The sequence below is a fragment of the Glycine soja genome, chromosome 9 (assembly GCF_004193775.1).
Source record: "Glycine soja cultivar W05 chromosome 9, ASM419377v2, whole genome shotgun sequence".
Lineage (NCBI taxonomy): Eukaryota > Viridiplantae > Streptophyta > Magnoliopsida > Fabales > Fabaceae > Glycine > Glycine soja.
In genome coordinates, this window is record NC_041010.1 from 35,981,651 (window position 1) to 36,008,291 (window position 26,641).

Here is a 26,641-nt window from a genome sequence, read left to right on the forward strand (position 1 = left end):
TATGTATTTACTTGTCCTCGTTAGTATTTACATTCATTTTGTTTCTCAATCAAAATAATAATAATAATAATAAAACATTCCTTTTGTTTCCATAAATATAGCCACACTTTATTTTGAGTTATTGTGGTGTTGGACAAATTTTTGACATTATTTTGGAGCAAATTTTTATTTTGTACCTAAAAGTATAATGTGTTTTCATATTAATTCTTGAAATTTTAAAAAAAAAATCTATGAATTTTTTAGTTATTTCATCTAAGTCTTTGAATTTAACTATTTATTATCATTCATTTTAGTTATTAAGCATATTTTACTATTATTATCACTTAAAGTTATACATTTTTTAATTTTGGACTTACAAAAATATAACAAATTGCACTCTGGAGGATTTATTTTTAAAAAATTAGTTTCAAGAAATACTATGACAACATTATACACTTTTAGGAATTAAAATGACGGCTTACTCAATTGTTTTGTTTAGGTCTAATATATTAATTGGTCCTTGAGTGTTTGAGAATTTTTAATTAACTTCTTAAAATAAAAAAAATTACAATTGGATCTTTGATCTCGTACAACTTTTGCAATTGAGTCTTTGGAGATACTTTTTATGGAATAATTTCGTAGCAATACCATAATATATATATATATATATATATATATATATATAAACTAATAGTAGGAATAAGTTTCTTTTTATTTATTTATTCTTCGGAAGAAGAAAAGTTACGAGTCGGAGAGAGAAGGATTGAATTTTTGGGTTCAAATATATATGCATCTCTTGTTTTTAATTATTTTAATTCTTACTATATATTTTTTTGGTGGAATAATTTTGTTTACTAATTTGCCTAATATAAATAGTTGGATGTCATCTACGGTTAAACTTGCAGCTGTAGAGAGTTATTATCTGAAGGCCAAAGCTAAAAACTCCTGTAATGAATGACCTAAAATAAATAGTACCACTAGTATTTAAGAACCTTTTAATTCCTAAAAAAAACTTAAAGAAATATTTATTGCCTTTCTCATATTTATTAACCACGTCGCTCAGGTAAGGTAAACATATTCACGTGATCACATCCGCCATAATAATTTGCCAAAAAATGTTGGAAAACTTTGGTACTTTCCTCGTAAACTGCGTGTTTGAAATGACACTTTGTACTTGAGTCAAAACAAAAACCATGTCAACACTGGTAAAAGAATGCAGAAGCTATAATTATTTAGTACTTTTTTTTTTCGATAGAAGCTATAATTATTTATTTACTTTCTTGATATGTGTGGATTAAATTTGACATAATCCAATTTTTAAATAAAAATTGTTTTGGATCGATCCTCCAGAAAATTTAGTCCAAACTTTTTTTTTATTAAAGGCATGGCTGCAACTTGCAAGCATTCTCGATATTTTTTTGTTCGCGTAAATTAAGAAATTGAATCTACACGACACAAGTTGAAGAAAAAAATCTTGAAATATTAACCCATATGTTTATCTTTGATTAGAGACAAGCCAACATTCCATTTTGTTCAGGATTTGGCTCTTTCCTCATGGAATTTGATCTGATGATTTGGATTACTCATTACTCCTTGGTTCTTTGAATTCAGTACATAGACAATGGGTCACAATCTTCAGAGGCAAAGTGGGGATTGATGGTGTCATTACGTTGTTAACAAAACAAAATGAAAAGAACTATACTTCTCTGCCCCAACAAAGGGAAATAAATGAATATATTTTGAAAGAATAAAGACACAATTAAGTACATAAAGAAAACTAATAAAAATGCCAATTCGGGATAAATGAGGTTATAATTGAAGTGGGAAAAGGACAGACCTCTGAAATAATTGAATCAGCTTTATACGTTGCAAAGCCTATTTATTGCTCAAGCGACGAAAGCTGCTGCATTAGCTGAACACTGTTGCGCATTTTTGAAACATTGTATTTAAAAAGTACTGCAAAGATTACAAGAAATATAATATTTTTTAAAAGTATAGAAATTTGTATATGAAATTCGTCTATGATGAATTTATTCAGAAATTTGTGCTATTGAAGATTTCACGTTCACTAACTACTTACTGATGATATAATAAAACTAAAATTTGTCAAGATTAATGTTAAAAGGACCAAATATTAGAGGTATAAATACCTTCAAAAAATAGAGGTATAAAGTATAAAAGTAACCTAACCTATTGATTTGGGTTAACTCACTACAGATTATTTAAAAGATTAATTAATTCAATTCGGTTTGATTTTTGAGAATAAAAAATACATAATTTAGCTCAAGTGCTTAACTTATTAACGAGATTCAACTTACTCAATCCTAAAAGTTAATTTATAATTTATAATTATGGATGAAAATTGCTCCTCGGTCTTATATTATTTAAGTGCTAACGTGGGTTCTCTCTAATGTATACACTTCATGTGGAGAATTAAACTCTCAAAACATAAAAAAAAAAAAAATTAGAGCAAAACATGAAATTTATAGGAATAAGCATTGATGTGTGATTCAATAATGATGTGATAATAAGTGACTCAATGATCCAACAATAATAATAGTTGATAGATTATACTAAAGTTATGCATATGAACTAAGAGTTGCAAACTAACTGTTTAACCTACGGCATGCATGAATGGTTATCCTAAAAATTATAGTCAATTTAAGATTGTAAGCTTTTAAGCTCAATCAATTTAGCCCGTGATTTAAACAATTTTATCCATGATTTGATAAGCCTCCTGCAGGGTTGTCACTAAATACTACCTTAGGATCTAAATATAATATATTTAATTAATTTACACGGAAATTAGGAAAAATGGTTAATGTCATTTTAATTTTTTTTTCTAAAGTTCTATTTATTTAAATTTGATATTAATAATAAAAATGAGATATTAAAATTATAATTGAAGGATATTTTTGGAATGATATCATTAAATATAGATAAAATAGTTAAAATTTGTTTATATTTAGGTAGATTGTATATTTTATTTGAAAAAAAATACGATTTTTTTGAAAATTCAAGTGTCCCTTTTAGACACAAAATCAAATATGTTACAGTAGTTTTCTTTTTAATTAAGTACTCCCTTTGTTTCTTCTTAACTGTAGAAATATTTAAATATTTTTGTTCATATTTAATTGTATAAAAGAATATAAAAAAATTGTCAAACATAAATGCAAAAAAGTTCAACACATACTGATTCAAAATAACTAACTCAAAGAAAAAAAACTGAAATTAAAATATCAAGGAAAATTATAACAAGAAATTATGATTTGTGTGCTTTGTCACTTAACACATTTAATTCAGTCGATTCAATGGTTTTAATATTCAGTTCCAAAGACTTCTTTACATAGTTTTTTTTTGGATGATATTGATTCATTTTTGTGTTGGATTGGAAATAGAGTTTGTGATAAGATTCGTTTAAAAATATCATACCGCAACATATTTTAATAGATTGAAATGCTTGAAATTAAAATATTTGAATAATGAAAAAACAAACAAATCATAATTTCCATGGGACACCAAAATTCGGATACCGAATATTCAGGTATTTTGTTTGGAGTCTTGTGTAGAAAAAGAAGGTTCATGAATAATGACCAAGAGTCATTCCATGGCTTCTTTTATTCATGAGTAGTGTGTCTTTTCTGAAAGTGAGCTTTTAGTTGAATATATGGTTAGTCAAGGAAAAGAACGTGACCACTAAAAAAAGGTTGACGAGAAGATAGAAATTTTCAGTTCGATCTGCATTTCTATTCCTTCTTCCATACTGGTTTATAATGCTTTACGTACATATTTCATGAAGAAAGAAACGAGGAAGAAGAAGAAAGAGAAGAAAAATAACAAAGAGTGTGACATTTCACATTCTTATTCAACTTTAGGAAAATACAATAATAACTAACTACTGTCTATATATGCTACATGTAACACACTTAACATCTTTTCCACGTAAGATATTTTCATGAAGTGTGTTGACGAAGTTCTCCAAAAGATTAATGTAAACTAAAAATACAAAAAGACCGTATTAAATAAAAAAAGTTAAAACTTTGAGTAAATATAAGCCTTTTTTTAAGAATGAGTAAATATAAGCTATTAAAAGTATAATTTCGCCTATGATTCAAATAAAATATATTATTCTAAATTATTTTAAATTTATTATGCTTAAATAGTAAATTATTTTTTTTCAAAACACGTGATTAATAATTACCAAAATAGTTTTCTAATTAATCTAAAGACAAGATTTAAGTATAGTTGCTTAAATGATTTCACTTTACTCTCCAATCAACAATATAATTTTATTTCGATAATCTATATAATAAAGTTAAAGTTTAAAGTCAATACTAATCTTTGAAATAGCATTACCAAAGAATACCAAAAAAAAGAGAAAAAAACATTACCAAACAAAGAAATAGTAATACATTACTATCTCCTTCCCATATCTTTTGATATTTTAATTTTTTATTTTATCCCAAAATAATTAATATTTTAAGATTTTAAAATTTAATTAATACATTTTTTCTCTAATATGTTTTTATTTGATATCCATTACTAATAATATAAATATCAAATAAATATATTTTAGTTCAAATATAATAAATTTTAATTCTATTAAATATTTTTTAATTTAGGTGTAACAACCTTAAACATATTTGATAAGAGAAAGATAATAAAACTCTATAATAATTATTTTTCTATAAAGAGAGCTTTACAATGATAGGAGCACTATTATTTCTAAAACATATAAAAATAAAAACTGCGTTTAATTGTTTTCCTTAATCCAGATTTGTAGTATTTAGTTTACTGCTAACCTTTTTTTATTGTTTTTCCGTGGTAGTAGCTTATCTGAGTTATCTCTAAGAACCAGTCTAGTATAAATAAGTCTATAATGCTGTCAAAAGAATCCTAGCACGCGCCATGTTCGCCAACTTTCTCATTTTCTCTCATCTCTATTACATTATTATACATTTAGGCTTTCTTAGTTTTGCAAAGAAAAGAGAATCGAAAAAAATAAAATAAAATCCATACTTTTATATTTTATTTTAATTCAAATTTTTTTATCTCATTTTATTTTATTTTTCATTTTATCAAACGATATCTTAGTATATGTTGTTGGATTGTGTAGAAGAAAAAAATTGAAAAAAAAATATGACATCCATGTTATTTTTTGAAATTTTCTTATAATAATTTTCCGTCTTCAACCAAACCAGACTCCTATTAAGTATAGTAAATACTATTATATTTTTGTGGACTTCTTAATAAATAGTAGTAATATTTTGAAAAGCTTTTTTATTTTTACGAAAGTCATAATAAATTATAAACAAACTTATAAAAAATATTAAATCTTATAGTACTACTTTTATATAATAATAATAATAATAATAATAATAATAATAATAATAATAATAATAATAATAATAATAATAAAACGTGTTCAAAATTATTAATATTCCTCTTGAAGTTCCGTTTCATATTCTGTAAAAAAAAGTTGCGTTTGATATTAAAATATAACAGTACTAAAAAAACAACATAAAAAAGAAAATCATGTTTGATGAAAGAAAATACAAATATATTTTCTTAAAGAGAACTTCACAATTACTCGCAATGCTGTGTGAAATAGGGATATAACCTTTATCCAAGACACGTTCCCATCATTGAAGTATAATTAAATCTTTTACGGTTAATTATAATGAAATCATTTTGGATTTGCTTTTGCCTATTATCACTTTTCACACGATGATACTTAATTATTCATAGACCTTTTTGTCGAGTAAGAGGGGAAATGCTAAACTTTTCTGCTTAGATTTTTTGGCATAGTTAATGGATTTTAGCCTTTTTCTTTCTTATTAATTTTTTTCTTTCATAAGCATAGTCCCGGTAAAATTCTCACTTTCAGTTGATACTTTACCTCCTCCGAAAAGTTTCCCATATTAGAGACTCAATGGCGTATAAAATCATCTTAAACATTTACTTATAATGAATGGAAATAAAATCTAAAAAGTTAGCTAGTAATTCTTTCACGGCCATTACGAAGACTTTGCTTAAAAATGGAAAAAAAGCAAAATATAAAAGAGTGTACATTGTCTATTTTTATAATTGACTTGGCTCTGTATGTATTATGTAATTAATTTTTAATCTTATATTTTGATTATTTATAGAGATATAAAATGAATTTGATAGTTAAAGAAAGAAAAGAAGAGATGAAAAATTGTGTGTTCGATCCTCTAATAAAACTAACATTTTAATAAATTAATATTTATCATTTTTTTAATTATTTGAGTTTTGGAAGTGTAATGAGTCGAGTAATTTTATTTGATGGTTGTTTGGTTCACTTATCTATGTTGATCAAGTAATCGATCAATTTATCTCCATGAATAATGATGATTTTTAAGAATATTTAACATTTGACCATCAATTCCTTAAATCATGTAATTATTTTTGTCAACCATGCAACCTCTATAAATATAGGTCCTACATATGTTTGACATTCATCATAGTGTGTAATGTATTTTTTTTATTAAAAAAAACAGAGATGATGAACTCGTGATAAAGAATCACCTAACACATTACTGATACTCTCTATAAATATCACATGACAACCTTAAACAAATACGCACAATTCATATATCAATATCCATTACTTTGTCATATTCTAATTTGAGTGTAAAAGTCTTTATTATTACAGTCTTTTAAGTTGGTTTAGAGCAATTTGAGTTAATATCTTTATACAAAAATAACTTAATTTTTTAATATATTTTTAAGACATATTTCTCATAAAAAATCACATAATTTAGTTTATAATTTTTAATTTAATATTATCTTCATTTTTATTTATAAAATTTAATTACCTAATTCATCAATATTAAAAAAATAAATTAATTTAATTAATATCAATAAATTTATCCTAAACTTATAAACATTATCATTAATGCTCTTCTCTCTTAAATGTTTATGGATATAACTTCTTTTATTTAATTAAAATGTTTATTTTAAATTAAATTAATGTAAGAAATAATACAAATTGAATATTGTATAAAGGAACAAACATAATTTTGTTTTGTATTAGACCATAAGTAATACTCCATATTAGATTATATATATAACTTTTATTTTAAAATTATAGAGTATACTTTTTTTAGAGGAAATTATAGAGCAAACTACATTCATATGATTTCTCTTTTATAAATATTGAAAACAAAATAGGGATATGCAACAGCAAACGAGGGAGGTTTGAGGAGAGAGGGAGAGAGGGAGAGAGAGAGAATTTAGGCGCGTGTGGCACAGTTATGAGTTAAGACTTAGGAGAAGTACACATTGGCATAGGCATTGTTATTGGATTATGTGTAGAGTCCGATAGACTAGAATGACGGCTACTAGTTACTACTCTCTCTCTTCATAAACACACCATTTATGTTTTTCCCTTCCCTTCACGCCAAACGCCTGCACTCTACACTCTACTCTCTCGTGCTCTGTGACTACTGTCACTCTCTCATAAACCAAACATGCCCTTAATCCATTTTCCATAGTAGTTAGTGTTGTTACTCATCTCTTCCATCTTCAATCTCTCTTCTTTCCTTATTGTTGCTCACCAAGGTGGGGTTTTTTGTACGTGTGGTGGCAATGGAAAAAGCTGTGTTGGTGTTGGCTTTTGTGGGCAAGTTGAGAAGGCACTTTCTGCTGCTTGTTGTGGCAATGGTGCTTGTGCTGTTACTCTCTTCATTTGCTTCACCACTCAGCGATGAAGGTGTGTGTGCACGTCTCTCACCTTTGAGACACCCCTTTTTGCTCATTTTGTTTCCTTTGCTTTCCCCAAAGAGAAAAACAAGAGTTTCTCTTGCATTCGTGCATGTGGGTGTCTGTGAGGATCACGTTTGGTTATGCTGGAGGGTTAAAAATGCAAGCTTGGTTGTTTTCATGAGTTTTCCCAGAGAAATGGAATGAGTAGTGGAGTGAGTGAGCCCAGTTATTTTGGGGTGATGTTTATTTGGTTGGATTTTTTTTATGTTCTTTTTAAGGTAACTACCTCTCCCGTGTTTTGTTTGTTTAAGTTGAAACATTTGAGGCGTGTATTTTGTTGTAATGAGTGCAAGGTTTTTTTTTTGAGAACTGAGCTCTTGCTTTGTGATTTGATCTATCCAACCTCATGTGCTCTGTTTAAGGTTTGGGTGATTTGATCAATGTTATTTTCTTCCTTTGATATGGCAAAGCCATGCCTTTTGAGCGAAAGGCAAGGTTTTTTTTTTAAATCTCATTAGTTTGAGAAGAAAATATATAAAAAAAAGTACTGTATAGTAAGTAATAGTTAAACAAGAACAACCATAATTAAACTTAAGTGATTAATGTGTTGAAATTTAAGTTGAATCACTCCAACACTATGGAGTTTGATTCTTAATTGAAACAATTCTTTTGTCAAAAAAATTTAAAAAGAACAAGTGTTCATTTTGTTAGAAAGTGAACTTTTTATGAGTGTAGCTCAACCTTACAAAATAAGCTTGGAAGGTGAGAATTACTTCCCACTTATAATATAATTTATCTTGGTACTATTTTTTATTTCATATGAGACTTCAACATGTCTCATAAGTCTACCTGACTAAGCGTTACAATGATAGGATCCTTCCACACATTTATGCATTTGATATTCGACTGTTTTATTTAAGGGTCATGGACTTATATTTTTATAATATTAATTTCTGCACTTGTATATGTCTGGTTATTTTGCTTTTGCGGTACCTTGTTAAACTTTAAACTAGAAATAAAGATGGAGTCCACAGAGTTAATCAACCAAGCCTGAATTTGTAAAGGAAAATAATCATTTAATTTACCACCCCTTTTATATCTTTCACCTTTTTTTTTTCTTCATTTGCATAGATGAAGGTAACCACTTGTCCCTTTTAAATAATTTACTATAGTGTCTTCATTTGTTTTTTGTTAATTTACTTTTAGTTTACATTACTCAGTCGGTCTCTGAATATTTGAAAATTTCAAGTGGGTTCCTAAACTAAAGTGTTTTTTTAATTGGTTCTTTTGATCATGTAATTTTTTTAATTGAATCCATAAAATTTATACAACTAGCATAAATTATCATTTTTTGACTGTTTCTAGCCGTCATAAACTAACACCAAATCTACTATTTTTTAGTTTAAGGATTCATTAAAAAATTAGTTTAGGGACCTGAGTATTTAACCTTATTTTTATTTAATACTTTTTCGTAGATGGTGGTGCTTATGAGTCATGAGCTGCCTCAGATATTTCTATGCTATTGTCTAATTATAATAAATAATAAATAATAAATAAATGAAAAGAGTTGACATTATTTTCTGTTGGAAATTACATAAAGAATGGATGCTAAGATAGTTTATATTGTATAGTATACGAGTATATTATATATTATAAATAGATGTAGATTTTGGAAAATATGCTTTGAGCATCAACGTGGGTCAACAAAAAGGTGTCCCTTTTGATTTTGGGATGTATTGTTGAGATACATGCATATGAAGAAGATAAAAAACAAGTGAGAGATAAAGTTATTATATATGGAGTCATACAAGGTGTCAACTTTCTTATCTTCAAATGATATAGCTCATAGATTTTATACACCCATGAAATTTTGATGTGCTTGACTTTTCATGCACGTGAAAATGTATATAGGACAAGCATTGATGAAGATTAAGGCTTCATTCAGCAATGTAGCAGATGTTCTGCATGATTGGGATGATTTGCATAATGATGACTTCTGTTCTTGGCGCGGAGTCTTGTGCGACAATGTCAGCCTTACTGTGTTTTCTCTGTGTGTTCTCTATCTCTGAACAATTTAATCGTGTTAATCTCTTTGATTAGCTACATTTTCTGTTAACATTAAGTTAAATGCTTCCTGTTGTTTCTAAAGGAATTTGTCAAGCTTGAATCTTGGTGGGGAGATATCACCCGCTATTGGTGACTTGGTAACCTTGCAATCCATGTATGTATTATATCTTTTGATTTGTAATTATTTGATCATACACCTTTTTCTCTTAGCTCTTATTCTTTTAACCTGAATTTTGCATTTCTTGCAATGACAGAGACCTGCAGGGAAATAAACTAACTGGTCAAATTCCAGATGAAATTGGAAACTGTGCTGAACTTATTTATCTGTATGAACCATGCCATGATCTTGTTTCTATTTACTTATGTGTATGTGTCGTTCTTTTCATACCGTGCTGGAGTTTCCCGTGATACAAATGCTGATCACATGTTTTTCTTTGTTTAATTTGGAAGGGATTTGTCTGATAATCAACTATATGGTGATTTACCTTTCTCCATATCAAAGCTAAAGCAGCTTGTGTTTCTGTAAGTTTGAAACCAGAACTTGTCATTCAGTTTGTTACTTTGGTTTTTCATGCTGCTACAAGTCCTGAGTTGAGCTGGTGAATGCAGGAATTTAAAGAGTAATCAGTTGACTGGTCCTATCCCCTCAACATTAACCCAAATTCCAAACTTGAAGACTCTGTAAGTTCTCATTTTGTCATTAATGGGATGTAGAAAACTAATATGGGATCCAATGTGAGTCATGTCACAGTTTGGGAGTTGCTATGCTATGCTTTCACAAAGTTCTAATAGTCGAATGGTTATGTTTCTCAGTGATCTTGCACGAAATAGACTCACTGGTGAGATTCCTAGATTGCTCTATTGGAATGAAGTATTGCAGTACCTGTGAGTTTTTTTTAATAATTTGTTTGTATCATTTACATTTACTGCTACTACATGTTTCTCATTACAGTTAGCTATACTATGCAACTGTAATTTATAAATGTTTTGGGTTAAAAGCTTAACTATTTTTGTGTTGTTTATATAATCGTGTGATAGGGGGTTACGAGGGAACATGTTGAGTGGAACTCTGTCCTCTGATATCTGTCAATTGACTGGTTTGTGGTATTTGTGAGTATTTCAACCATTTCAATGAGGTTTCTCTTTTTTCTTTTTTAAATATCCTTTTGATCTTCCTTGTTTTATTAAATTTGCTATTTTGTTCTATTTTACCTGACTTCTCAGTGATGTGAGAGGCAACAATTTGACTGGCACCATACCTGACAGCATTGGAAACTGTACAAATTTTGCAATCTTGTATGTTACTTCACTGATGCATTCAGTAGCTGCATTGTAGTTGGTTTTTGTCCAATTTATAACTATTTTTTTAATGAATTTCAGGGATCTTTCATACAATCAGATTTCTGGGGAGATTCCCTATAATATTGGATTTCTTCAAGTGGCTACGTTGTGAGTGCTTTTGGCTGTGGACATGATACTACTCTAATGTTTTGCTCACATATCAGATTATCTTCTTAATATATCACTTCCTGGTAGATTTTTTTTATCATCTTGTTATCTAGAATTGTATAGAATGCAATAATCATTGCCTTCTCTTCCCAGGTCGCTTCAAGGAAATAGACTAACTGGGAAGATTCCAGAAGTCTTTGGTTTAATGCAAGCCCTTGCCATTTTGTAAGACTTATTATACTAATCATGATCATATTATTTTGATTTTACATTCTGGAAATAAATTTGGTTCACTGATGAATCATGCATTATTTGTATTATCACATTTTTGCAGGGATTTGAGTGAGAATGAGCTAATAGGACCCATCCCTCCCATACTAGGCAATTTGTCTTATACTGGAAAGCTGTAAGTATAATTTCACACAATGATAATAACTCTTGTAAACCATTACTTGTCTTAGTTTTTTTCTTTTCTTTTATTTTTTTATGATTTTAGGTATCTTCATGGAAACATGCTTACTGGAACAATACCTCCCGAACTTGGCAATATGTCAAGACTAAGCTACCTGTGAGTTGATCTCCAATTTTAGTGTCTGCTTGATCTCCTGCTTTCTTCATGAAGTTGCTAAGAAGATTTATTTTTACAGACAATTGAATGACAATCAAGTAGTAGGCCAAATCCCTGATGAACTTGGGAAACTCAAACATTTGTTTGAATTGTGAGTTTTAGTCATTCTGTCTCATGGTCAGTTTGCATTTTTCAGTGGCAGTGGTGTTAACTTGCTTTCCTTACTGTCATTCAGGAATCTTGCCAATAATCATCTTGAAGGATCTATTCCACTTAACATTAGCTCATGCACTGCCATGAATAAGTTGTAAGATTGAACTCTAGTCTGAGAGTATGTGGAATGTCATTTAACATTCTGTAGTTATCAATACCTTAGCTTGCAGAATTGTCCAATCATTTGTTTTCTTTTGCAGTAATGTGCATGGAAATCATTTAAGTGGTTCAATTCCTTTGAGCTTTAGCAGCCTTGGAAGCTTGACTTACTTGTATGTTTCATCTACTGTATTTATACTTATTTCATTTTTTTTATAGTAAATTTTTCCCAATTAGTAATGTGATGAAAAAGTTTTGTTGGATTTCCAGAAATCTTTCTGCAAACAATTTCAAAGGGAGTATACCTGTTGATTTGGGCCATATAATAAATCTTGACACATTGTAAGTTTCATGAAACTATCTGATTTGTCATAATTACTATATATGCTAAATTAGTTTTTCTGTTATGTTTTAGGGATCTATCTAGCAATAATTTTTCAGGGTATGTTCCAGGGTCTGTTGGTTATCTTGAGCATCTTCTGACCTTGTAAGATGAAAATTGACATTAAACCATTTGATCTACCTTGTATTTTTTAATTTCACTTATTGATGTTGTATTTCTGCATTGTATTTAGGAACTTGAGCCATAATAGTCTTGAGGGTCCCTTGCCTGCTGAATTTGGGAATCTTAGAAGCATACAGATTTTGTGAGTTTTGTTGCTCTTTTTAAAGGTTAAAATTCATAGTCCTATTAAATTGTTGTTGTGGTTTTAAGGATCCATAATGCTTTGTTTCTGTCTCTAGTGATATGGCATTCAACTATCTGTCGGGTAGCATCCCTCCGGAAATTGGTCAGCTGCAGAATCTTGCGTCTCTGTACGTCAAGCAATAATGTATTTCCTGTTTGATGTTTTTTTGCACTGCACATATTCAGAATAGCATGTTCATGACTTTTTTGTTTTGCTGAAACTGTGATAGGATTTTGAACAACAATGATCTGAGTGGGAAGATTCCAGATCAGCTTACAAATTGCTTAAGTCTTAACTTCCTGTGAGTTTTCCTAACAGCTAGCCACTGTCTTCTTTTAATAATTTTCTTCAGTGTTGTGATTAAGTGTCTCTTGTCTCAATGCTTTGTTTCATGTGTTAGGAATGTCTCATACAATAACTTATCTGGGGTCATTCCTCTCATGAAGAACTTCTCATGGTTTTCTGCTGACAGGTATTGTGGAAAAATGTAGGAATTTTTTGGTTTCTACATTCATTTATCAATGACTTTTAATGTGAAATGTTGCAGCTTCATTGGAAATCCATTATTATGTGGAAATTGGTTGGGATCCATATGTGATCCTTACATGCCAAAATCCAAAGGTGCGTGACATCCATCTGAAATGACTCAATAGTTACACATATATTTATATATAGCATTGGTTTGTGATGGGTAAAAAGTATCTGAATACAATGTATTAATGAAAACTTATTTGTACTTTTTTGTTCAGTGGTTTTTTCAAGGGCTGCAATTGTTTGTCTCATTGTTGGTACCATCACATTATTGGCCATGGTAATTATAGCAATCTACAGATCAAGCCAATCAATGCAATTGATTAAAGGATCTAGTGGAACTGGGCAAGGCATGTTGAACATAAGAACTGCTTATGTTTATTGTTTAGTATTGTTATGTGAACCAAATTCTCACTCGTTTTCTCTTTTGCTTCCTTCTCTTCAGGCCCCCCCAAGCTTGTAATTCTTCACATGGGCTTGGCCATCCATACCTTTGATGACATTATGAGAGTTACTGAGAATCTCAATGCGAAGTATATTGTAGGGTATGGTGCCTCTGGTACTGTGTACAAGTGTGCTTTAAAGAATTCCCGGCCAATTGCAATTAAGCGACCATACAACCAGCATCCACACAACTCAAGGGAGTTTGAGACAGAACTTGAAACTATTGGCAATATCAGACACAGGAATCTTGTCACTTTGCATGGTTATGCTCTAACTCCTAATGGAAATCTTCTTTTCTATGACTATATGGAGAATGGCTCTCTGTGGGATCTTCTTCATGGTAATATTCACTCACCTTGAAATAACTCCTTGGAATTTTTTAATGTGATATGAAATCTTGTCTTCAATAATAAATAAAAAATTGTAGAAGGTGCATCGAAATTGGAATCTTTCTCAGATTAATGATGTCTTACTCTTAAACTTACTAACAGATTTGCTTCTTTTGTTCAAGGAAAATGAGTAAATGTAGCTTAAGATTGTTTTTATGACATCTCTGTTTTGTCGGACAGGTCCCTTGAAAAAGGTAAAACTTGATTGGGAGGCACGCCTGAGGATTGCCATGGGAGCTGCTGAAGGACTTGCTTACCTCCATCATGACTGCAATCCTAGAATCATTCACAGGGATATAAAGTCCTCAAACATCTTGCTAGATGAAAACTTTGAAGCTCGTCTCTCTGATTTTGGCATTGCCAAATGTTTGTCAACCACAAGAACTCATGTGTCAACGTTTGTTCTTGGAACAATAGGCTATATTGACCCTGAGTATGCCCGGACATCTAGGCTGAATGAAAAATCCGATGTGTATAGCTTTGGAATTGTTCTACTTGAGCTACTAACTGGGAAGAAAGCAGTGGACAACGATTCCAACTTGCATCACTTAGTAAGTAATTTCTGCATTATTCAATTTTTGGTTCCAACTTGCATCACTAAGTAATTTCTGCATTATTCAATTTTTGGTTAATATTTCTAAGGATTTGGTCATCAATTGAGCTGACTATTTTCGTGTGATCCATAATAGCCAACTTCATCTAGTGATACAAGGCTTTGTTGTTGTATTCAATTTTTGGTTTATCATATGATATGATCATCGTATGTATAGTATATACCTAGAATCTGAGTAATGACAATTATGTGGTTTGTAAGGTTTGTTTGTGCATTTGGTATGATCATATTTGAACAACAAATGTTAAGTATATATCAGTGGTAACTCTTAGTGCATCTTTGGTAATACTTAAATATAGAGAAATACTCCTTATAATTTTCAAAAGCTCACTCGGGAAACAGGTAAAAATAAATGATTATTTCTTCAAAAGCTAAACCAAACACATTTATTTCTTCGATATGCATAAGTCCTCATATTAAGTCTTTTCCTGTTATAAAGCTGGCAATAATTAGTGTAATATGGATTGCAGATATTATCCAAGGCAGATAACAACACTATAATGGAGACTGTGGATCCTGAGGTGTCTATTACCTGCATGGATCTGACCCATGTTAAGAAGACGTTTCAGCTTGCTCTTCTTTGCACAAAAAGAAATCCTTCCGAGAGGCCAACCATGCATGAGGTTGCCAGGGTTTTGGCATCACTACTCCCAGCACCTCCCAGTAAAAATATATTTGTACCTTCTTCAAACACCATTGATTATGCACAATTTGTGATTCAAAAGGTAAACAAAAACAGCCTTCACACCCCACAAATGGATCAATGGTTTGTTCGCTTTGAGGATGTTGTATCAAATAACAGCCTCTAGGCAATTCATATTCAATGTATCCATCATTCATGCCAAAGCCAAAGGTTGGGGTGAAGAGGGTGGAGACTTAAGTCTTCTAGATTGACAGTAAAGAGAATAGAGCTTATAGAAGGTTTCCACTGTATTTTCTACAACTTTTTAGCAGTACTGGAATGGTTTTTGCAGACATATTGCTTTCTAGATTAACTATATTACTATTGCAAATCTTATCATACTAATGTTTATTCCTCAATTTACGTGCAAGATAATAACTATAGAATGATAATTCAAAATCATCTCGAGTTTATAGGTTTTAATTGAATGACATAAGGGGTTGGTATAGTGGAAAACTAAACAAAATAAACAAGATAGTGAATTGAACTAACATATCAGGAGAAGCATGCCCATGCAAATCCTTATTATATATACTCAATTTACGTGCAAAATAGTAACTATAGAATGATAATTTTATAAGATGTATTTGAATTATGTAAGTGGTAGCCAAGACAATGCATTTTTTTTGTAAGGCGACAGGACCAGCATTTTCCGGAAGGCTATTAGCAGTGTTATGGAAAACATTTTCGGAAGGCTATAGCAGTGTTATGGTAATCATTTTCCGGAAGGCTATTAGCAGTATTATGGAAAACATTTTCGGAAGGCTATAGCAGTGTTATGGTAATCAATTTTCGGCAGCTATTAGCAGTGTTACGGGAAATATTTTCCGGAAGATATATTTACCATTTTGGAATGAGCATTATGGGTGTTTTTTTTTCACGAAAATTTTACTTTCCCAGAAAGTTTATCTGGAACCCTTGCAATACAGTTACGGAAGAACTTTTCAAGAAATGTATACTAAAGGTTCCGGAATGACCATTCAAATTATTTTTTCCCAATGTTAGAACAAATCTCTTTTAACCTGTGATATTACAAACTACAAAAGAAACACAGGTTATTAACAAAATGCGGAAATTACAGATCAAAACATACCTCCAGCCATTGTCATGAAGAGTTTCTTGTTTTTGGTTCTTACAAGCTCTCTCTCTTCCTCTCTCTAGATGGTGTGTAAGACTGAATTCGAAGGGATGAGCTCAGGGACCAAATTCATGTGCTTATATAGGCGTTCTACCATCAAGAATGCATTTACCAGCCATTACCACTCATTATTGGCTGTTACAATTCATTAGTGGCCATTATCATCCATTAACAGCCATTCAATTTGGCTTTCAAAACTGATGAGCGTTACAAAATTTCAAAATGTTATGACCATGAATTATTACATTCTCCCACTTGCTCCAAACATTTTAACTTAATGCTCAATCTTCTTAAGAAATGAATATATGAATCATAGTGATAGTTCCTCTTATAACGAGTAATATCATCTATGTATTACAATATACTCAATTTCCCAAGCAGTATACTTAAAGTGGTAATAAAACTTCATGAATAAACCCAATGTTTATTCTTGGTCCAAAACATAATTTTTCTCAAATAAATCAATGTGCACCAAAATATGAGAAAATATCATAATATAAAAGTTTCAATTTTTACATATATGTATACAATCATAAATTGGAACCAAGTCTCATTCTTTCTACATGATCCTTAAATTTAAACGGTGGCATGCCTTTAGTTAAAGGATCAACGATCATCAACTCAGTGCTTATATGCTCAATGACCACTTTCTTGTCTTTTACTCTTTCTCTAATGGCTAAGTACTTAATGTCGATGTGCTTACTTCGACTTCCACTTTTGTTATTCTTAGCCATAAAGACAGCAGCTGAGTTATCGCAAAAAATTCTTAAAGGTCTTGAAATAGTATCAATTATCTTCAGCCCAGAAATGAAACTTTTAAGCCATACACCATGTGATGTAGCCTCAAAACAAGAGACAAACTCAGCTTCCATGGTAGAAGTAGCAGTTAAAGACTGCTTAACACTCCTCCATGAAATAGCTCCACCAGCCATCATGAAAATGTACCCAGATGTTGATCTACGAGAGTCAACACAACCAGCAAAGTCTGAGTCTGAATAACCAATCACATCTAGATTGTCTGTCTGTCTATACATAAGCATGTAATCTTTGGTCCCTTGAAGGTACCTCAACACTTTCTTAGCAGCTCTCCAGTGGTCAATACCTGGATTACTCTGATATCTTCCTAACATTCCAACTACAAAAGCAATGTCAGGCCTTGTGCATACTTGAGCATACATGAGGCTTCCAACAACTGAAGCATAAGGAATGTTTTTCATTTGTTCCCTCTCAAAGTCATTCTTTGGACATTGGTTCAAATTAAACCTATCACCCTTCACAATGGGAGCAACACTTGGTGAACAATCTTTCATCCGAAATCTCTCTAGAATTTTGTTAATATAGGTTTCCTGTGATAGACCCAAAATACCTCGAGATCTATCTCTATGAATCTTAATGCCGATGACATAAGATGCATCACCCATATCCTTCATGTCAAAATTCTTAGAGAGAAATTGTTTCACCTCATGTAGCAAACCCCGATCATTGGCTGCAAGTAAAATATCATCTACATATAAAACAAGAAAGCATATTTTACTCCCACTAACCTTGTGGCATATGCATTGATCCATGGGGTTTTCATCAAAACCAAATGAAGAAATTATCCCATGAAACTTAAGGTACCACTGACGGGAAGCTTGTTTTAAACCATATATAGATTTATTAAGCTTGCAAACCAAATGCTCACCACTATTAGAGGAGAAACCTTCAGGTTGTTTCATATAAACCTCCTCCCCTAAATCACCATTAAGAAAAGCTGTTTTCACATCCATTTGTTGCAACTCAAGGTCAAAATGAGCAACTAATGCCAAGATTATACGAAGAGAATCTTTCTTAGATACTGGAGAAAAAGTCTCTTTGTAATCTATTCCTTCCTTTTGAGTAAATCCCTTAGCAACAAGTCTTGCCTTGTATCTCTCAATGTTGCTTAATGAATCCTTTTTGGTCTTAAAGACCCATTTACATCCAATGGCCTTCGCCCCATTAGGCAACTCTACAAGGTTCCAAACTTTGTTACTCTGCATGGAACTCATCTCATCCTTCATGGCATCATACCATAAATTTGACTCTTTACAACTCATGGCTTGATCAAAAGTTTCAGGATCATTTTTAGCTCCAATATTATAGTCAGATTCTTGCAAATATACAATATAATCACTAGGAATAGCTGATTTTCTTACTCTAGTAGACCTCCTTAATGTTGCATCAACATTTTCTTGGGGATCATGTTGTTCAACTGGTTGTTCATCATTTTCATGAATTTGATGATCAACTTGATCTACTGGATTATCAACAACAGTTTGTGGAATGCCAATCATGTGTTGCTCATCATCCCTTTGAACTTAAGGGGTATGAATTACAACCAATCTTTCATTTGACGTGGAAGGTTGAGATTCTATATAATCAATTTCAGAACCTAAGTCCCTCAATTGATCACTCCCACTGATCAAATCATTTTCAATAAATTTGGCATTTCTTGATTCCACAATCCTAGTAATATGATGTGGACAATAAAACCTATAACCTTTAGACCTTTCGGCATATCCAATGAAATACCCACTAATGGTCCTCGGGTCAAGTTTCTTCTCTTGTGGGTTATATATTCTCACCTCAGACGGACAACCCCAAACGCGCATATGTTTCAAACTCGGTTTCCAACCTTTAAATAACTCAAAAGGTGTCTTTGGGACAGCCTTGGTTGGAACACGATTTAATATATACACTGTCGTCTTTAGTGCTTCAGCCCACAAGGATTTAGGAAGATTGGAGTTGTTAAGCATACTCCGCACCATGTCCAATAATGTTCGGTTCCTTCTTTCTGCCACACCATTCTGATTCGGAGAACCAGGCATAGTGTATTGGGCAACAATCCCATGTTCTTGAAGGAACTTTGCAAAGGGACCAGGTGCTTGTCCATTCTCAGTATACCTGCCATAGTATTCTCCACCTCTATCTGATCTCACTATTTTTATTTGCTTGCCACATTGGTTCTCAACTTCAGCCTTAAAGACTTTGAAGGCATCCAATGCTTCGTATTTGTTATGAAGCAAATAAACATTCATATATCGTGAATAATCATCTATAAAGGTGATAAAATATTTCTGACCATGTGCATCCATATCTGGACAACAAATATCAGTATGAATTATTTCTAATATGCTTGAACTCCTATTAGCACCTTTCTTAGACATGTTGGTCTGCTTACCCTTAATGCAGTCCACACAAGTCTTAAAGTCAGCAAAATCTAGAGTATTGAGTACCCCATCTTTCACTAACCTTTTAATCCTCTCAATGGAGATATGTCCTAATCTCCGGTGCCATAACATAGAGGAATTCTCATTAATATTACACCTTTTAATACCAGTTTGAACATGCATAGAACTATAAGTGGCATTATTTTGTAAACCAAGAAGATAAAGACCATCAGACAATATACCATTCCCAACACATTCAGAATTATAAAATAACTCAAATGATGTGTCTTTGAAATTAAAGGAATATCCAAACGGTACAAGCCTTGAAATAGAAATCAAGTTTTGGGAAAAACTTGGTACATAAAAAGTCCTTTCTAATTTTAAAATAAAGCCACTACTTAAAGTCAAAATGCAAGTTCCAATGGCCTCCACATGTGAGCCTAGCTTATTGCCTTATAAAATGCTTTGCTCACTTCCCACTGGTTTCCTTAGGTTTTGCATACCCTGTAAAGAATTTGCAATATGAATAGTAGATCCAGAATCAATCCACCAGGTGTTAATATTAACACTAACCATATTAGATTCATAACATACTAATGAGATTGATTTACCTTTCTTCTCAAGCCATTTCTGGAACCCGGGGCAATTCTTTTTCACGTGTCCCTTCTTCTTGCAAAAGAAACACTTTGCCACCTTCTTAATATCAGCTTGAGGTGGTATTTTACCATTCCCCTTCTGATAAGCTTGAGACTTAATTTCTTTGTTCTTCCCATAAGCAGTAGTCAGCAGTGCACTCTCACCCATCTCCATTACAAGCCTTTCTTCTTCCTGAACACACATGGTCATTAATTCATTGATAGACCATTTATCTTTATGTGTGTTGTAGGAAATCTTAAATGGCCCATATTCATGCGGAAGGGTGTTCAAAATGAAATGCACTAGGAAAGACTCAGACATATCAACCTCTAGTTTCTTAAGTTGAGCTGAAATATCTCGCATTTTCATGATGTACTCACGCACACCTTTCACACTGGTGAGCCGAAGAGAAGAAAACTTCATGATCAAGGTGCTTGCTAAAGTCTTATCTGAAGTGATGAGCTGGTCATCAATGGCCTTAAGCAAGTCTCGGACCTTTTCATGCTGGTCAACAGAACCACGTATCCCAGCCGAGATTTTAGTCTTAATGAACATCACGCTGAGCCGGTTGGATCGCTCCCACCGCTCATATAGCGCAACGTCAACTGGGCTACTTTCATTTGTGATTGCAGGTGGTTCGTCTTTCCTTATAGCATAATCTATGTCCATCCACCCCAATTGTAAAAGAATTCTCTCCTTCCATATCTTATAGTTATCTCCTTTGAGTTCGGGAACATCACATGGAATATCAGAAAAACTAATAGTTTGAGAAGCTGCAAAATTCAAAGGCTTATGTCAAAATTTGAGGCATACTAATCTTAATTGTATCTTTTACCAATGTAAACATACCATAAAATTGAATCTTGTGACATAAAAATTGCCTGTGGGCTAAATTTTTAATTCAATAAGAAATAATTAAACCTTATGATAGAATAATCAAATTACTTGCTCAATATTCATGCTTTACGGGTACAATATGAAAATAATTTAATTTCTATCGTAAATTTTTACTTTATGATAAAATCGACAAATTATACATACATCATGATGCCTGTGGGTAAATCATGAAAAATAATACGTCATTTTATCCCAATTAGTTATACAGATATAATAAAAATTCTTGTGAGATAAAATTCATTATATAAGTATAATTAATTACAATATTATGTCTAATTCCTTATATGATCTTTAACCAACTTAATATATAATTTTAATCAAATATAGATGCTGTGGCTAATCCATAATTAATCAAAATTATAAAGATCACTTAGACATAAAAATTTATTATATGAGAATAAATAGTATTTTGCATTTCAAAATCAAGATACAATATAATTATGAATAAGATTCTCATATAATTTTATAATTGAAATATAATATTATGCATTTTATTTCATATATATATGCATAGAATAAAATGTTCTAGAATATATTCATGCATAAATTAAATCAAAATTCCAAAAACTGTAAAGCAGAATGTGTATATAACGTATTAAAAACGACTACATATCAAAAAAGCTTTATTGGTTTAGTGGTTTGGACATACTTTAGTGTTCTCAGAGTCAAGGGTTTGACACCCAGCTAGCACAAAACGTAGGAGTTTTCGTCTTTTTTTTTTTTTTTAAACACTCTTCATCATCTTCAACCTTTAGCGGGTCAAACCCGACCCATACGCAGACCCGTTCGTTTTTCATTCATTTGGACACCATTTTTCACGATTCAAAAGCCAAAATAAAGGAAATCAAACGAAATACAAATTTCTAATTTTATTTTTAAGAAACAAGGCCCTTCATACCATAAACGAAATCAAATCGGAAAATACCGAAAAACGAAAATGGACAAGGCAGAGGCAATTCTTGCTCTGATACCAAATGTTAGAACAAATCTCTTTTAACCTGTGATATTACAAACTACAAAAGAAACACAGGTTATTAACAAAATGCGGAAATTACAGATCAAAACATACCTCCAGCCATTGTCATAAAGAGTTTCTTGTTTTTGGTTCTTCCAAGCTCTCTCTCTTCCTCTCTCTAGATGGTGTGTAAGACTGAATTCGAAGGGATGGGCTCATGGACCAAATTCATGTGCTTATATAGGCGTTCTACCATCAAGAATGCATTTACCAGCCATTATCATCCATTAACAGCCATTCAATTTGGCTTTCAAAACTGATGAGCGTTACAAAATTTCAAAATGTTATGACCATGAATTATTACACCCAAAACTTGTTTTCCGGAAAATGATTTTCAGAAGCATATTTAAATAGTTATGGAAGAGCTTATTACTTTTTGGAATAGGCTCCCCGGAAGTGTAGTATGAAAATTATGGGATGGTTATTCTGGAATGCATGTTAAGTCATTTCGGAACGTCGATTTCGGATAATAATTATTTATGTTAAAGATTTTCCGTAATTGTGATACAAGTGTTCTAAAAAGTCTGTTCCAAAAGAGTTAGTCATGATTGCTTTACGAAATGAGTTCTCCAAACAAAAATCGAAGAAGAGCCAAAACAACCACTTACCTACAGGGTCGTTGATACAAACTGTGTATATAAAAAAAAATAGTCTTTGCTGCAAACTTTTGTATAAATTGAAATGATATAAGAGATATATGAATAAACAATGAAGGTTGAAAAGTTTATCTTTAGTAATAAAAGTATTAAGATCATTCAAAGATTAGGAATGAAATTATCACCAAGAATAAGATAAAGATCATAGATAATTGATAACGCTTAATTCAGGAAAGTAGGCCCATGGATTCAAGGTAATTCATTGTATAAGCTTCCCTAAGGTAATTAATTCATGGTGAAGGTTCTCATGCAACTCAGGTGCGTATCTAAGTAGTGGAACTCTCTCATTTTGCATCCTGATACTTCAAAGGTCATCCAGAAACACTCACTCCCTTTTTAAGTTTCTTCTATAACAATGTTGAAAGATTGGTGCTTCCTTATAGGAATTCTTAACAGCATCTTGTTAGAATTAGCTATGTTAGTTCAGATAGTTATTTCTGTTATAACCACTCTCGTGCATGTACATATATAAGCCCTCACGTTCATTGAATAAGAGGTGTTGCAGTTTCGATCATCAAGAGCCAAGCGTAGCTTTCACTGCACTACCTAATATTTTTCTTCTCAGAAACATGAGTTTCACGTCTTTCTTCCAGCTTAGTTCAATATTTGCTTTCAACATGGTATCAGAGCTCTTCTAAACGAGGAGCTCTGCTGCGCACTCTTTTCTTCCTTCTTTTCTCCCAAACACTAAACCTTCACCATGAACGAAACAGTACTCAATAGCACTGAGAGCTATTTGTATCTCCATCCAAGTGAGAACCCAGCTACAGCTCTCGTCTCACCTGTCCTGGACTCGACCAATTACCATTCCTGGAGCCGATCCATGATCACGGCATTAAGTGCCAAAAACAAGCTGGAGTTCGTCGACGGAAGCGCGCCGGAACCACTCAAAACAGACAGAATGTATGCAGCTTGGCGACGGTGCAATAATATGGTAGTATCTTGGTTAGTCCATTCCGTTGCAACCTCCATAAGGCAGAGCATCCTTTGGATGGACAAAGCGGAAGAGATATGGCGAGACTTGAAGTCAAGATACTCGCAAGGAGATCTTCTAAGGATTTCCGATCTTCAACAAGAGGCTTCGACACTGAAACAGGGAGCACTCTCGGTGACGGAATATTTTACTCGCCTTCGTGTTATTTGGGACGAGATTGAAAATTTCAGACCGGACCCGGTCTGCACTTGCAACATTAGATGTACCTGCTCCACCTTCACCGTCATTGCACAAAGGAAAATAGAAGATCGAGCTATGCAGTTTCTACGCGGCCTGAATGAGCAATATGCTAACGTTCGATCTCATGTGCTCCTCATGGACCCCATACCTGCTATATCAAGAATCTTCTCCTATGTGGCACAATAAGAACGACAACTAATAGGTAACTCAACCCCTGATCTCAACTTAGAACCTAAAGACATTTCTATTAACGCTGCAAGAATTATATGTGACTACTGTGGACGTACTGGTCACACGGAAAATGTGTGCTACAAGAAACACGGCGTGCCCCTTAATCGTGAAGGAAGAAGCAAGAATACAGGTGGGAGGAAGACGTGCACCCACTGTGGTAAAACTGGCCACACCATCGACGTCTGCTATCAAAAGCATGGTTATCCACCGGGATACAAGCCATACAATGGAAGAAGCGTGAATAATGTAGCAGCTACAGATGGCAAACCTGAAGATGATCACATACAACATCGTGAATCCCAGGAACTCGTACGATTCTCACCGGAGCAGTACAAGGCCCTACTTGCTTTAATCCAACGGCCAACTGCCGGAAACTCAGCATCTGATCAACCCAAACAGGTTGCTTCCATCTCGTCGTGCACTATTGATAAATCATCAAGTCCAGGTAAGACCCTACCTCTTGTAACTACAAAATCTACCTCCTGGATATTAGATTCAGGAGCCACAGATCACGTTACTTCTTCTCTCGACAATCTTCATTCCTATGAATGCATCAACCCAGTCACAGTAAAGCTTCCTAACAGCCATCATGTCCACGCTACTCATTCCGGAATCGTACACCTCTCACCCACTATAACGCTGTTTAATGTCTTATTTATACCCACATTCACCTTCAATATTATTTCCATTTCAAAACTCGTGTCATCTACTGACTGTGCATTGATATTTTCTTCCAATTCATGCATGTTGCAGGATACGAACAAACGTATGAAGATTGGTATAATTGAAGCGAGACATGGTCTTTATCATCTAATACCAGACCAGCTAACCACCAAAACTATATGTTCAACCGTTGTTCACCCTAAGTGCAATATCCTTCCCATAGACCTATGGCACTTTCGAATGGGCCACCCCTCAACCGAGAGATTACAATGTATGAAATCGTACTATCCTATTCTAAGCAATGATAAAAGCTTTACATGTAACACTTGTCACTATGCAAAACATAAGAAACTGCCTTTTCCTTCTAGCATCTCTCATGCATCTCATGTTTTTGATTTACTTCATATGGACATATGGGGCCCGTGTTCAAAACCATCTATGCATGGTCACAAATACTTCTTAACAATTGTCGATAATCATTCACGATTTACATGGGTACATCTCATGCATAATAAAGCTGAAACACGGCCCATTATCATGAATTTCATTACGTCCATTGAAACCCAATATGATAGCAAAGTTAAAATAATAAGAAGTGACAATGGGCCTGAGTTCATGATGCATGGCTTCTATGCTTCAAAGGGAATAGTGCATCAAACCATGTGTGTAGAAACGCCTGAACAAAACGGCATAGCTGAACGAAAACATCAACACTTACTTAACGTCACACGTGCACTTTTGTTTCAGGCAAATCTACCTCCTGGTTTCTGGTGTTACGCGTTAACTCATGCTGTATATTTAGTAAACATCATTCCTACTCCTTTTCTGCATGGCATATCACCATACGAAAAAATTCATGGTCATCCTTTAGATATAGCTAATCTTCGGGTTTTCGGTTGCTTGTGTTATGTTAGCACGCTCAAAGCAAATCGAAAGAAACTCGATCCCAGAGCACACCCATGTATTTTCATTGGTTTCAAAGCAAACACAAAGGGATATCAGGTTTACAACATGCATTCACATGACATCATATCATCACAAAATGTCATCTTTTATGAGAACTATTTCCCACAAATCTCTGAAATACAACAACTTGAATCCAATTCTAGTGCACTATTACCAGTCTCGTTCTCCACTAACCAATATGATTCACCTGTAGAACCTATCACACAAGAACTCATAAACATTGACCACCTAACGGAACCTTCTTCCTCACCACCAAGACGTTCCACACGAACTAGACATGCACCCACCTATTTGCAGGATTATCATCGTGATCTCTCCATCAACAATACCAGTACTTCCATGTTTGTTCGTTATCCCCTAAGTTCCGTTTTGTCATACTCGCGTCTTTCACCCACACACAAACACTTCGTCTTGTCCATATCATCAACCGTAGAACCTTCTTCTTATGCCGAAGCTTCACGGCACGACTGTTGGATTAAGGCAATGAAGGCTGAACTACAAGCTCTACAGTCGAATGAGACCTGGAGGCTCACTCTTCTTCCTCCACAGAAAACCGCCATTGGTTGCAGGTGGATTTACAAGATCAAGTATCGCGCTGATGGTTCGATTGAAAGATATAAAGC

General features: G+C 32.8%; 1 protein-coding gene across 1 annotated transcript; it reads left to right on the plus strand.

The window, feature by feature from the left end:
- Positions 1–7,305: 7,305 nt before the first annotated feature.
- LOC114367166 (LRR receptor-like serine/threonine-protein kinase ERL1) lies at positions 7,306–15,790 on the plus strand. Its single transcript, XM_028324279.1, has 27 exons — positions 7,306–7,714; positions 9,619–9,757; positions 9,857–9,928; positions 10,029–10,100; positions 10,225–10,296; positions 10,384–10,455; positions 10,588–10,659; positions 10,813–10,884; positions 10,999–11,070; positions 11,155–11,223; positions 11,377–11,448; positions 11,558–11,629; positions 11,720–11,791; positions 11,871–11,942; positions 12,027–12,098; positions 12,205–12,276; positions 12,374–12,445; positions 12,519–12,590; positions 12,679–12,750; positions 12,848–12,919; positions 13,022–13,093; positions 13,193–13,264; positions 13,340–13,413; positions 13,542–13,673; positions 13,769–14,107; positions 14,337–14,707; positions 15,240–15,790. Exons 1-27 carry the CDS (start codon positions 7,591–7,593, stop codon positions 15,576–15,578), a joined length of 2,955 nt encoding a protein of 984 aa, XP_028180080.1. The 5' UTR covers positions 7,306–7,590; the 3' UTR covers positions 15,579–15,790.
- The last annotated feature ends 10,851 nt before the right edge of the window (positions 15,791–26,641 follow it).

Bases quoted from the DNA above. Each gene is read 5' to 3' on its own strand.
- LOC114367166 (XM_028324279.1), top strand. From the start codon at position 7,591: ATGGAAAAAGCTGTGTTGGTGTTGGCTTTTGTGGGCAAGTTGAGAAGG. The intron at 10,885-10,998 runs GTGAGTATTTCA...CTGACTTCTCAG, and splicing joins TTGACTGGTTTGTGGTATTT to TGATGTGAGAGGCAACAATT. The intron at 12,591-12,678 runs GTAAGATGAAAA...CATTGTATTTAG, and splicing joins CTTGAGCATCTTCTGACCTT to GAACTTGAGCCATAATAGTC.